Below are 15,025 nucleotides of genomic sequence, written 5' to 3'. Positions count from 1 at the left end.
TAAACCATCATCAAGGAGCACATCATAATATTGAAAAGCACATGACGTCAAAGGGTACGTCATAGAATGTAAGAAGTATAGTATATCAAAGAGTATAACTCATCATGGTACTTTTTTAGTTCTCTACTCCCTTTTATTAGCAAAAGAAAATACATCATATATTAAGGTAGTGGTAAATCAAAATGCCTAAACAGAGTATTCAGTTGCCGACAAATTTGTTGCATCTCGGTTAAGATTCGATTTTGACGCAGCTCAATTCGATCTTGATGCAGTTTAATTCGATCCAATCGAGTCACTATTGGATCGGCGGATGATTCCCTATAGATAGGTGTTTTTGGTTCTGGATCAGGTGGGAGAGGTTCAGTCCTCCTAGGTAATCTAGTCCAAATTTCATTTCTTACTACGCATCTTAATCTCTTTAATAAATTTCCATTGATGATATTGAATCAAGTTTTAAGGTTTCTTCATTAAATGAAATAACTATATTATATGCACACATTAGTCTAGTGATTAAACCACCATAAGGAAGCATCATATCTTTTGTTGATAGTTCAATCATGTTTTTTTTTTATCATATCTTTAGTGATTAAAAGTTACGTTTGATGTTGGGTGAAACATGCAAGGTAAGGCCTTTTACAAAGGTGGTTGGATTTTGATGAGAGCTACTCACAAATCTGATTCCACCTCTTTTATAAACATGACCCTAATTGGCAAGGATCATATTCAAGGACTTGCTATCAACCTCAAACTTTTCTAAAGTTTCTTTAAGTGGTAAGTTTTCCTTCTCAAGTGCCTCTAAGTGTTCACACTTAGTGCATAGAGGCAAAGAAGGATTATCACGCTTAAAATTTTTAAAATTAATATTTAAAAGGGCATGCTCCTTTTTTAAAGAATTATACTTTTTACTTAACATTATATATTTATCAAATAATTCATAAAAAGTACTTAAAAGCTTATCGAAAGATAAATTTGTATTTAATGAACTACTTACCTCATCTCTAATAGCCATTAGTGCATAGTTGGCGATCTCCTTATTGCTTTGTTCTTCGCCTTCGGAATCGCTCGAGTCTTCTTCTTTGATTGCTTCTTCTTTACTTAGAGATATTCGCTTTTGAAATATCCTAGCTTCTTGCATTCGTAGCATATAACTTGTTCTTTCTTGGGTTCAATTTTGTTTTAGTGTCATTCTTAGATTTATTTCTTTTTATGAATTTTTTGAACTTTCTTGTCAAGAGTGCTAAGTCATCATCATAGTCCTTATCATTTTAAATTTTCTTTCAAGTGGTCTTCATGAATTCTTAGTATCATATCCTTCCTGTTCTTTAGAAGGTTGTTCTCAAGCTCTTCATGAGCATTGTAAGTTATTTCATAGGTCATTAATGATCCGATAAGTTCTTCGAGAGGAAAATAATTCAAATCCGTGGCCTCTTGAATGATCGTTACTTTAGGGTCCCAACTCTTTGGAAGGGATCTCAATATTTTATTAACAAGTTCAAAGTTCGAAAAATATTTGCTAAGAGCTTTTAAACTATTGATGACATCCGTAAAACAGTTGTACATATCAACAATAGTTTCTCTTGGCTTCATCCAAAATAATTCATAAGTATGAACTAAAAGATTTATCTTAGACTCCTTTACTCTAATAGTGCCTTTGTGAGTGATTTCGAGTGTGTGCCAAATATCGAAAGTCGTTTCACAAATAGACACTCGATTGAACTCGTTTTTATCTAAAGCGTAAAATAAGGCATTCATAGCCTTGGCGTTTAAAACGAAAGTCTTCTTCTCCAACTCATTTCAATCGTTTATTAGAATAAAAGACTTTTGAAAGCCATTTTCCAGATGTTCCATAACTCAAAATCCATAGAAATTAGAAAAATCCTTATTCTAGTCTTCCAATATGTGTAATCCGTCCCATTGAACATGGGTGGACATGTAATTGAGTAACCCTCTTGGTTACCAGCAAATGTCATCTCTCTTAGGTTTCAAACCAAAATGAAAGTGACCTTGCTCTGATACCAATTGTTAAGATCAAGAGTGACACTAAGGGGAGGTGAATTAGTGCAGCGAAAAAATCGTTGGTTTTGTAAGATATTCATTCATTGAAAACCAATCTCGAAAAGTGATTGACTTTAGAGTAAATAAAGTAGAAATTAACTTAAAAAGTAATAACAATAATAAAAAGCAGAATAGAAATGAGCATATCGAATTTATAGTGGTTCGATCGTTGTGACCTACATCCACTTCTGATTCCTCCTTCGTCGAGGTCACCGGCATCCACTAATTGTCTTCCTTCAATGGGCGAAGATCAACTACCCTTTTTATAGCACTTTCTCATTTTCACGGATTTAGGAGACAACTCTTACAAGCCTCACACCTCTTTTGAATCATCACAAGATTTAGAAAGGGAGGAGGAGAACTCTTAGCTCTTTCACAACACTTTTAACACCCCAAGACTTCATGATATTGTTCATACTTTCATGCCCTATTATGTAGAAAATTGTGGGATATTTATAGGCCCCAATGAATTCAAAATTGGAGCCAAAAAGTATATTATCTTGGATTTTCGGGGTACTAGCGGTATCACTGCCATTATTGGGTGGTACCACCACTTGCAGACTGACATTGGGTAGTACCACTGCTCAGTCTGGGTGGTACGATTGCTTAACAAAGCTCGGAGACCGAGCTCTGGCTATATCACTACTTGACAGGGCGGTACCATTGCCTGGCAATATTAATTATTGACGGTACCACCCCTAGTCCCAGGCGGTGCCACCATCAACCATGACTTCAGGTGTTGAATGGGCTGTTCAACTAGCCCAATTCAGCCCTGTTAAGGGCCTAGTTGGCCCCTAATTGAGTTAGTGAGATTTTATCCCAATCCTAACTCAACTTATGGTCTAAGTATGATAATTTAAGACATTAACTAAGCAATCTTGGTCCAGTATGTTAATTGTTCTTCCGACGAACTTCTCGGTAAACTTTCGATGAGCTTCCGATAAACTTCTTAGTGATCTTCCGGTAAACTTCTCGGCGAGCTCCGGACGAACTCTTGAAGAGCTTCCAATGAACCACCGGCACATAGTCCGAATCTTCGACGTATCGTTTGATATTTAACTCCGGCCCAACATCTTGCTTTATGCCTTCATTGCTATCGTAGTTAATCCTGCAATACTTATATCAACATATAGATTAGATCAATAATTTACTAATTAATTTCATCATCAAAATCCGAGATTCAATAGCTAAAAGATCCAATTAAAATTGATGGATGTGCGTTGATTATATCGATCTCATTAAGACATGCATCGAGGGTGAGCATCTCAACATCACTCGACATGCCCCCTTAAGGGCGAGCGTCCAAAAATGCTTGATACATCCTCCTTGGGGTTGAGCATCTCAATAGCACCGACACCCCCTGTGAGGGTGAGCATCCGAAGATACTGTTGAGAAATCTAAGGGCTACATCACATTGCAGCGAAAGAACATAAAATAAAATATCATATTTTCTAAAAAGGTGTTCATCATCGTGCAAATATTAGTGTACAAAATCCACGAAGCTAAAAACCATGTATGAGATAGTTGTGTTACCAAAGAAGATCGTATATCCCTAAAATCCTATAGATCTGTGGGAGAGGATGAAGGAGGTCAAGCGTCCTCCTCTCTAGTGGTGATCTATACGGTAGGAGCTATGAAGACGCTCCTCGAATCGCTGCCCAAATCTCCAAACTTACTGTCTGAGAATGAGAAGGGAAGAGGAGAATAAGAGGTGGCAACTAAGAAGCCTCTAACCTATGAGCATTTGGTTCTCTCCTATTTATAGAGGTTCCCTATCAACTTAACCCTGATGGATCCTGCCCTATTAGGTATTGGATCTCCATCTAATTGCCCAAGCCTCTTAGATTAGTGGATCTCTATCCAATAATCTCTCATTAGCTCTTATTGGATCTCATTTATAGGATCCAATAATTCAGGAGCTTATTGGATATCCAATAAGATAGGGGCTCCGGTGGATATCTCATATTTGAACCTCTATTCATCGCAACGCCTATCATATGTATGTAACCCTCTAGGCCCAATATAGAGCTAGCCGTGAGTCATACCTGTCAAAACTCTTTTTAACTCAGTGAATTATTATCCTCATAATGATTCACTCGACTCATCGACTGCGAACGTACTAGGCCACTACGCCACAATCTCTAGACGATACAAGAGAATCCAATCATTTAAATCTATTTATCCTCAGTTATCATATACATATAGTCTCATCCATCTAATATCCCTGAAATTGTATACCGGGCATGATGCTGTCAGGCCCAAACGGTTTATCCATAAGTTTTGCTCTAATCAGATTCTCTTGGTGAACTCTCTCTCTCTCAATCTCAATGACCTTGGCTAAGAATTTATTTAAGTAAAAACACATGAGATATTTCTCTCATGATATCGAGAGTAGATTATCCTCTATCGACACTCCATAGCCCTCGTAAGGTTGGCTATCACTCTCGATGGCTGGTTGTACTAGATCTGAAACTTTTAAACATATAAGTCTAGTATCCAAGAGTGGCGTACTAATATAGGACATTCTTGGTGTTTCAAGTCTAAGGACTAGGTATATACTAGTCATAGATGTCTTATAAGCCAATCATGTGAGTGATGACACGTGTGACTTCATATGCAGTCTTTTTGCTTATTATATTTTGACATTTATCATTTTATAGTGCTTATATATATATATATATATATATATATATATATATATATATATATATATATATATATATATATATATATATGTTCTTAGATATGTATAATGAGAATCAAATCGTGATGAGATCACGATAATGAGGTCGATTAACCTTTAAACACATACCATAAATAATCTCGGTCATAGGTTACTCAAGAGGGATATCGAGATAATCGGACTGACTTATGTTTTGTATACCCGTCCATATGATGGATGCAACTGGTCTCATAGCTACTCGTTTGGAGACACTAGGGATACAGTACAGGTGCTCATTGGAGAATGAGTTCACTGATTGATCCGCTTACATAATGCTGGATGGTTGATGATGCCTTATTATTAGACAGCGATTTCGTAGTCCTAGTGGTGTACCTGGTCTTTAGACTTGAGACACCAAAGATGTCTTGTATGAGTACTTCACTCTTTGATACCAGACTTATAGGTCTGGAGGTTCCAAATCTAGCATAATCGGTCATCGGGAGTGATAACCAACCTTACGAGGACTATTGAGTGTCGATAAAGGATTATCCACTCTCGCTGTCATGAGAGGAATATCTCATGTGTTCTTGCTCAAATAAATCTCTAGCCAGGGTCATTCAGATTGAAGAGAAAGAGTTCTCCGAGAGAATCTAATTAAAGCAAGGCTCAAATAAAAATCGTATAGGTCTGACAGCACTATGCCCGGTATATGATCTTTAAGATATTAGATGGATGAGGGACTATAGGTATACGGTAACTGAGGATAGACATGTCCAATGGATTGGATTCCCCTGTATCATTTGGGGACTGCGACGTAGTGGCCTAGTACGTCCGTAGTCGATGAGTCGAGTAAATTATTATGGAGATAATAATTCACTGATCCAGAAGGAGTTCTAACATGTATGACTCACGACCAGCTCGATATTGGGCAAAGAGGGTCACGCACATATTGTAGGCATTGCGATGAGTAGAGGTTCGGATATGAGATATCCGTCGGAGCCCCTATCTTATTGGATATCCAATAAGTCTATAAATTATTGGATATCTAATAAGTTCATGAATTATTGGATCTTATGGATGAGATCTAATAAGAGCCCATGAGAGATTATTAGATAGAGATCCCTACTAATCTAAGAGGATTGAGTAGTTGGATGGAGATCCAATACCCAATAGGGCAAGATTCATTAGGGTTAAGTTAATAGGGGATCTCTATAAATAGGAGGGAATTAGTGATTGATAGGCTAGAGCCTTTTTGGTTTGCCTCTCCTATTCTCCTCTCCTTCTCCTCCTCAAAGTAGGCTTCGAGTTTTGAGGAGCATCGTCACAGTCTTGCTGTGTGGATCACCGCTAGAGAGGAGGGCACTTGACCTCCTTCACCCTCTTCTAGAGATCTACAGGGATTCAGGGATATACGACCTCCCTAGGTAACATAATCTATCTTATGCGCAGTTTTAACTTTCGCAGATTTTTGTGCATCAATCTTCGCACGATGACGAACATATCTTTGGGAAATTGAGGATTTTATTTTCTGTTCTTCCACTACGCAGGTGACGTCGCCCCCAAGATTTCCCAACAGTACACCACTGGGATAACGGAATCACTGTATGATAATGAGATATCATTAACCATCCAACATTCATTGAGCGGATCAATCAGTGAACTCAATCTCAAATGAGCACTTGTACTGTAGCCATAGTATCCCCATACGAGCAACTATGAGACTAGCTGCCTCCATCATATGAACGAGTATACAACACACTAGTCTATCCGGTTATCTCGATGTTCCACTCGAGTAACTTATAACTAGGATTATTTAGGGTCTGTGTTTAAAGGTGAATCGGTCTCATTATCGTGATCTCATTATGATCTGATTCCCATTACACAGATCCATGGACATCACAATATATTCATGCAATAAGCAATATAAAGTGAGAAAATACAGTAATAATAATAAGCAAAAAGATTGCTTATCATGTCACATGTGTCATTACTCATGTGATTGATTTACAGGGCACCTATGACTAGCAGATGCTCAATACAGTCCCCCTTAGAGAGTGAGCATCTCAATGGTACCGATGCACTTCTATGTGGGTCAATGTTCGAAGATGCTCGATATGTCATCCTCGAGGGATAAGCATTTCAACGATATCAGGGGGTGAGTGTCTAAAAATATTTGAGATGTTAAGTGAGCATCTCAACGAATATATATATATATATATATATATATATAGATTAAGGGTAAGACAATGTGTATGTCACATAACGGGCACCATGTGTAGTCTACGCGACGCCAAATCAATGCTTCATCCACCGTAATCGAGCTGCATCCAGCAAGTTCCGGAAACAGGTCGGCATCCTCCGATCGGACCATATTTGAAGGCCCCAGTGGGCGATGACAACGTTAGACCGAGGAAATGCATGACTCAGAAGGTGATTGGTTCACCCAACTGCTTCGTGTATATCAATCAGAATGCATGATTAATAATGACGAACACACATCACCCAGAACACCTACGTATCCCTTCACACCTTCCTCCTCCAACTCTCCACCGTTGTGATCTAAGCCCCTTTTCTGTCTTTCGACGATTTGTCAGTCACCACTGCCGGAGTCACAGTTGCCTTCTGCTCGATAGCGATGGTAGGTAAAGACTGGCCGACACTGCACATAAATTAAATTATAGTGGATTCTAAGAATTGACACGCCGTGTAAATAACATACTCCTTCTTTGATGAGTGCAGGGGAATCGAGGATGGCGGCGGAGCTGTCATGTGGGCTGGTGGGTTCTCCTGCTATTGCAGTTCTTCCCTTTCCTTTCAAGCTTACACATCCATCATACTTGGACACGCTGCTCCATCAAAACGAAATCGATGGTTGGAACAGGTTGTCTTAAACGACTGCTAATCCCGTGAGAGCGGAGGAGGATCGAACCCGATGCTGCTGCAGCTCGGAAGTCGACGTAGACTGCCTTCGCCCGTGCCACGAAAGAAAGAAAGTCGATTCGATCCACCTCGGGCAGGCATCCACGATTTGGAGTCGATGCAGAAAGGCAATATACAATTATCTGCGCTTCAACTGTTTGTCAATATAGTACTGAGAGTTCCTATTCTAGTTTCTTTACTATATCGTTTTGTTTCTGCTCGTCCTCGTCGTATGATATCTCCATCCATAGGCGTGCATTTCTGTATTCTAACGGTAGTTATAAGGTAGTTTCAATAACTACCTCATGATCTAGTAGTTATAGGGTGGTTGTCACTAGCTCTTATAAATAGGACCGTAGTTCATGTAGCAAGGTATATAGAGATAGAGAAAGATAGAGAGTCTGTGTGCATTTGATATCTTGTAAGTGTTCTTATCAATTCTCTTGTTTTTAATACTACATCAGTTTTCTTGAGTCAAAATGATTCTTTTTACTCGTATCGTAGTATTCTATTTTTTCCTTGCTCTTCCATCAACATTTGTGGTATCAGAGACTAGTTTCAATCTGAACTGGACATTATGGCTTTTAACGGCAATTCCATGTCTCAACCCCTTATCCCAATTTTCTCGGGCAAAAGCTATGAATTTTGGAGTATCAAGATGAAGACTCTATTCAAGTCTCAAGATCTTTGGGACTTAATAGAGAATGGATATGCAGATCCAGATGATGAAATCAGGCTGAGGGAGAATAGAAAGAAGGACTCAAAGGCATTATTCTTCATTCAACAAGCTGTACATGAGACGATCTTCTCAAGAATTGCAACAGCGACAACCTCAAAGTAAGCTTGGTTGATACTTCAAAATGAATATCAAGGCTCATCAAGGGTGATTATGATAAAACTTCAAACCCTCCGTCGTGAGTTTGAAATTTTGTTCATGAAAAGCAATGAATCGGTACAAGATTTTCTTTCTCGAGTGACTGAAATTGTTAGTCAAATGAAATCTTATGATGAACATTTTCCTGATCATATAATTGTTGCAAAAGTTTTAAGAAGTTTAACTCTGAAATTTGATCATGTTGTTGCCGCAATTGAGGAATCAAAATATTTATCTACTTATTCATTTGATGAACTAATGGGTTCCTTGCAAGCACATGAAGTAAGGTTGAACAGATCACTTGAAAAAAGTGAAGAAAAGGCATTTCAGGTTAAGGGAGAGTCTTCTACTTCAAAAGAAGACAAAAAATCAGCAGGAAGAGGACGTGGCAGAGGAGGATTTCGTGGTAGAGGAAATGGAAGAGGAAGAGGACACTTTGATGGGCATGATGAATAAGGGCAATTAAATTATGATCAAAAAAATTACAAAAGTGGAATTCAATGTCACTATTGTAAAAAGTTTGGTCACATGAAGGTAAATTGTTAGAAAAGAGAAAAGCAAGCAAGCTATATGGAGAAAAATGAAGAAAATAGTAAGTTGTTTATGACTCATTCACATGTTCATAATATCTCAAATGATATTTGGTTTCTGGATAGTGGATGTTCTAATTCAAGCATAAAATCAATATTTAGAAATATTGATGAAACTCATAAGTTGAAAGTTAGATTTGGAGATGGCAAGCAAATCCAAGTGGAAGGGAAAGGAACAATTGAGGTGAAGACAAATCAAGGGAAGGTAAAATACCTTGATAATATTTTCTTTGTTCCTACTTTATCACATAATTTATTGAGTGTTGGACAATTAGTAGATGATAGATATTCAGTAATATTTGATGATGGTTCATGCACTATTAGAGATAAAAAATCTGGTTTGATTATAGTAAATGTTTGCATAACACAAAACAAGATGTTTCTGCTTGATGTGTCAAATATTGAAAGGCATGCACTTATCACAACTCAAAAGAATGAGTCTAGTTTATGGCATTTAAGATACACCTTAACATTAAAGGTTTAAGGTTGTTAAGTCAAAAAGGAATGGTTTTCGGATTGCCCAAGATTAATACACTTGATGTATGTGAAGGATGTATTTATGGGAAACAAAGTAAAAAACTATTTCCTATTGGAAAAGCATGGAGAGCATCTAATTGTCTTGAATTAATTCATGCTGACTTATGTGGACCTATGAATACAAAATTATTTGGTGAAAGTTAATATTTTTTATTGTTTACGAATGATTATAGTCGCATGAGTTGGGTATATTTTTTGAAATTGAAATCTGAAACATTTGATAATTTTTGAAAGTTTAAGGCACTTGTAGAAAGACAAAGTGGTAAATATATAAAAACACTTCGGATAGATAGAGGTGGTGAATTTTTATCTGATGAGTTTAATTCTTTTTGTGAAGAAAATGGTATTCATAGAGAATTGACAGCACCATATACACCGGAGCAAAATGGTGTAGCTAAACATAAGAATCGGACTGTCGTTGAAATAGCAAGAAGTTTGCTTAAAGGAAAACATATTCCAAATCAGTTTTGGGCAAAAGCAGTTGCAACAACAGTTTATTTGTTGAATATTTCACCAACAAAGGCTGTTATGAATCGAACTCCTTTTGAGGCTTAGTATGGTATGAAACCAAGTGTTAGACATCTAAGAATTTTTGGTTGTATTGCTTATGCTTTGGTGAATTCATAAAATCATCACAAGCTTGATGAAAAATCTAAAAACTACATTTTAATTGGTTATTCTTTACAATCGAAAGCATATCGATTATATAACCCTGTTAGTGACAAAGTTATTATTAATAGAAATGTTATGTTTGATGAAAGGGCAAGTTGGAATTGGGAGATCAATAAAGGTGAAACACAAATGTAGATTCCAACAGAACTAGACACTCCGCAGAATCAAGTGACAGATCCTACTCCAATAAGTTCATCGTCAACCTCACCTCAAATTCGGATTCCTCAAATGAAACCCCTCCAAGAAATTTTAGATCACTGATAGAAATTTATAACTCAACATTTGCTTTGTTTATTTCAGATCCAACAACTTTTGAGGAAGCAGTTAAAAAAGAGGAATGGAGAGAAACAATGAAGGAGGAAATCAAGTCAATTAAGAAGAATGAAACTTGGGAGCTAATGGATCTACCGAAAGAAAAGAAAGCGATTGAGTTAAAATGGGTGTTCAAAACAAAATTTAATGCAGATGGAAGTATCCAAAAGCATAAAGCTCGGCTTGTAGCAAAAGGATATTCACAGCAACAAGGTATTGATTATGATGAAACTTTTTCTCCAGTTGCTAGATTCGAAACTGTGAGAACTTTCTTGGCTTTAGCTGCTCACTTAAGTTGGCCTATTTATCAATTTGATGTAAAATCTGTATTTTTAAATGAAGATTTACATGAAGAGGTTTTTGTTGCTCAACCTGAAGGTTTTTTGGTTAAAGGACATGAAGAAAAAGTGTATAAGCTAAGGAAAGCTCTTTATGGGCTTAAACAAGCTCCAAGGGCAAGATGCAGTAAAATTGATCATTATTATCTTCAAAATGGATTTAAGAGGAGCAATAATGAACCTACTCTTTATCTAAAGAAAGAAGGTGAACATAACATTCTAATGGTTTGCCTCTATGTTGATGATATTATATATATGGGTTCATCTAACTCTTTGGTGACAGAATTTAAAAAATGCATGATGAATAAGTTTGAAATGTCAGATCTAGGTCTACTGCACTATTTTCTTGGGTTAGAAGTGAAGCAAGGATCAGATGAAATTTTTATTTCATAAAGAAAGTATGCAATGGATCTACTCAAAAAATCTAACATGATTAATTGTAAAGCTGCAGCAACACCCATGAATGTAAATGAGAAATTGAAATTTTAATATGGTACAAGTCTGACAAATACAAGATACTACAGAAGTTTGGTTGGAGGTTTAATTTATCTAACTCATACTCGACCAGATATTGCATTTCCTATTGGTGTAGTATCCAGGTTTATGCATAGCCCAAGCAAACATCATCTCGGAGCTGTTAAAAGAATTCTACGTTATATTGTTAGAACTACATATTATGGTATTTGGTATTCTCATAATTTTAATTATAAGTTATCTGGTTTCACTGATAGTGATTGAGCAGGAGATTTAGATGATCGAGAGAGTACTTCAGGCAATGTTTTTAGCCTCGGATCGGGAGCTATATCTTGGAGTTCTAAAAAGCAAGCAACAATTGCATTGTCGACATCGGAAGCAGAATATGTAGCCGCAACATCAGCAGCTTATCAAGTAATATGGCTTAGAAGACTTCTTGAAGATCTTCATCAAGAACAAAAAGAAGCAACGGAAATATTTTGTGACAATAAAGCCACAATTGCAATGACGAAGAATCCAACGTTTCATGGAAGAACGAAGCATATAGAGATACGCTATCATTTCATCCGAGATCTTGTAGCAAGTGGAGCCATAACAATGAAGTATCGTGGAACGGATGAACAAGTTGCGGATATCCTCACCAAATCACTTCCAGTTCGAAAGCATGTTTATTTTATGTCGTAAATTGGTGTATGTAACTATAAATCAAGGAGGAGTGTTGAGATTTGGGGTGGTTGTCACTAGGTCCTATAAATAGGATCGTAGTTCATGTAGTAAGGTATATAGAGATAGAGAAAGATAGAGAATCTGTGTGTATTTGGTATCTTGTAAATATTCTTATCAATTCTTTTCTTTTTAATACTATCAATTTTCTTAAGTCAAAATGATTCTTTTTACTCGTATCATAGTATTCTATTTTTTTCTAGATTGCACGGAGATGATCAACGAACATCGGGGTTACGGTATTCCCGGGTGACGTGTTGGAGATAAGTTTGTCCCACAACCGAAGCCGGAAAAGTTTTGCGATCCATCGTATAAAGGATAGTGACGACACGTGCTTTAGAAGGGGACCACGGGACGAAGTGAGTGGGTTTGCGGACCCTGGCAAGTCCCCGGGTCCCTACTTCCGCAGAGATGCGGCCACGTAATGGTGGAACGCCTTCGTCACATCCTTCTTCACTATTCGTGTGATGGGTGGAGATGTGCGTGCATGGAGGCTTGCGAGATCTCTGGAGCGTGAGTGAGGGCTTTATGGCCGATCATAAAGCACAGTGATTCACTTGATCCGTAGGGATCAACAGAACGGGGCTTCCAATCCCGTGGTCCAATCTTTTTATGTATATCGGGCCCCACCCGTCGTCTTCGGCTTACGGAGCGGAGCGATTCGCAAATTGCAGCGAACACGCATCAGCTTTCCCTGGTCCATTTACAAGAAGAACGAGCCACGACGTTGTCGTCCGTATCCGGTCACTAACGAATCTGGGACCCACCGGTGAGATCCATGGTTAGGAGAGCAGGTACCTCATCGGGTAGGAATCGCGACATTGTATAAAAGGAATGGGCCCGCGAGAACCAGTAGAAACACGAGACGTGTCGGACAGTTAAGAATCGAACCCTTCCGGCTTCCGCTTTTTGCCTTCCAAGGACGGGGTGGGGTGGGGTGGTGGCGCAGACAAGACCTGTGTAACCCAACAAGCTTATAGCGATCGGGAATTGCAGAAGAGGACTAATGTAGTGGATAAGCTTCGGCGAAGAGGCTGCTTCCTCTTCTCCGAGAGATAGAGGCGGTTACTGGTTGCAGAGAGAGAGAGGAAGTCGACTGATGGTGGTGCGACCAGATGAGCGGCGGATGCTGGCCGATGGAGGAGGAGTACGTGAGGAAGCACCACAGGCAGGAGGCCAGGGACGACCAGTGCAGCTCCACTCTCGTCAAGCACATCAAGGCCCCTGTCCATCTCGTATCGTCTCCTTCCCCTGTTTATCTTTCTTTCTTTTTCTTTCTTTCGCCCTTTCGTCTCTCCATCTCTCGATCTTGATCTTGCGGAACCGAGCTCTGGCGATTTGATTTCTTTTTCCGGTTTGAGATATATGCAATATTTTCTATAGAAATGGATTGGTCGATCGATTCCCTGCTTACTTGGACCCTGCATGCTCGAGGAATCAGAAGAAGCAGTCGGAGCAGGGGAAGAAAAAGAAGCTTCTTTTCGAGAAATCGACTTCTCTGTTCTGAAGCACATGTCTTTCCCCCATTTCTCCTCGATCTGGGCGTCCAAGTTGTCGTCTTTTTTTGCTCGTCGGTGGAGCATGTCGATAGTGGTGCTGTAGAGCGGAAAACCTGGATCAAACGGAAGCACTCTGAGCGCGGGCTCTCTTGTTGTGATGACAAGTTTGGTCATTGGTGAGGCGATTCGACCAGCCACACAAGTACAAGCCCTTCATCAGCAGATGCGTGGTGCAGGGCGATCTGGCGATCGGCAGCGTTCGAGAAGTTAACGTCAAATCGGGGCTGCCGGCCACAACCAGCACGGAGAGATTGGAAGTCCTCGACGACCAAGAGCACGTCCTCAGCGTCAAGATCGTCGGCGGTGATCACAGACTAAGGGTTGGTAATCTTCCTTCACCACAGTTGTTTGTGTTGGCTTGGCTTGGCTTGGCTTGGATTAGTATTGTTGCTTCCGAAGCTTTGGGGACGACTCCGCTCCATCCACGCACGTCGATGAGTTGCCAGCCAGGATTCATTTGAACTCCTGTGCGGTGACGACTTGTAACTTGCACACCACCCTTTGGATGCAGTGTGGACTCAACTCACCATCACAGGCTTCCAACTCCAATCTTTGCTTGGGTTGCAGAACTACTCCTCCATCATAACCGCGCATCCTGAGGTCATGGACGGGAGGCCAGGGACGCTGGTCATCGAATCCTTTGTGGTCGATGTGCCCGACGGCAACACCAAGGATGAGACGTGCTACTTCGTGGAGGCATTGATCAAATGCAACCTCAAATCTTTAGCTGATGTGTCGGAGCGATTGGCAGTGCAGAACGCGCAACCCATGGAGCGATGAGATTACATGCATTCCTTGGACGACGGATCTCGAGATGTTTTAGGGATTTTGTCTGTTTTCTCACATGTAGAATATTACCACCCTCAGATGGCTCGATCGACATGGATTAGGGTCATGGTATTTATTATTATGGGCATTTTGATGTTGCAGCGGGAAATATGTGGTATGATGGTGGGTGATACTGTTTTCTGCCACGCTCCGCTGCCCACCTTATGGTTGTTTGTTGACTTTGGTATGACCTCCAAATGAATGCAATGAGCTGTGCAGATTCGTCGTAAGCGAGAGGGGTCCATGTGACCCCACCCCAATTATTGAGGTCCTGCCATGGTGGATCGAATGGCTAGGGGGTGGAGGTGAAGGACGCTTCGTCGGTCCTCCTTCGCCTCGAACCATCTTAATACCACCCAAGGATGTATCGCAGAGGCAAATGTTATCCTTTGGTGGAGCAAAGCGGTGCGATGTTACATCTATCTCACCGCCGTGCCGCTATGGTCGCTCCAATTATTCTGTCTGGAGTTCAGACTGTGTAT

The 15,025-nt window shown here is 39.5% G+C and overlaps 1 protein-coding gene and 1 long non-coding RNA gene across 2 annotated transcripts; both read left to right on the top strand.

The window, feature by feature from the left end:
* Nucleotides 1-7,168: 7,168 nt before the first annotated feature.
* On the top strand, nucleotides 7,169-8,065 carry LOC135672446 (uncharacterized). Its single transcript, XR_010512986.1, has 3 exons — nucleotides 7,169-7,355; nucleotides 7,457-7,494; nucleotides 7,599-8,065. It is a non-coding gene; the product is annotated as an uncharacterized LOC135672446 (long non-coding RNA).
* Nucleotides 8,066-13,292: 5,227 nt separating this feature from the next.
* On the top strand, nucleotides 13,293-14,652 carry LOC103981536 (abscisic acid receptor PYL8-like). The gene is made up of 3 exons (XM_065180537.1): nucleotides 13,293-13,391; nucleotides 13,817-14,035; nucleotides 14,283-14,652. The coding sequence occupies exons 1-3, from the start codon at nucleotides 13,293-13,295 to the stop codon at nucleotides 14,493-14,495; spliced, it is 531 nt and encodes a 176-aa protein (XP_065036609.1). The 3' UTR covers nucleotides 14,496-14,652.
* The last annotated feature ends 373 nt before the right edge of the window (nucleotides 14,653-15,025 follow it).

The sequence above is a fragment of the Musa acuminata genome, chromosome BXJ1-4 (genome assembly GCF_036884655.1).
Source record: "Musa acuminata AAA Group cultivar baxijiao chromosome BXJ1-4, Cavendish_Baxijiao_AAA, whole genome shotgun sequence".
Taxonomy (NCBI): Eukaryota; Viridiplantae; Streptophyta; class Magnoliopsida; order Zingiberales; family Musaceae; genus Musa; species Musa acuminata.
The sequence above is the reverse complement of the archived record's forward strand: the minus strand, read 5'-3'. Positions and strand labels throughout refer to the sequence as shown.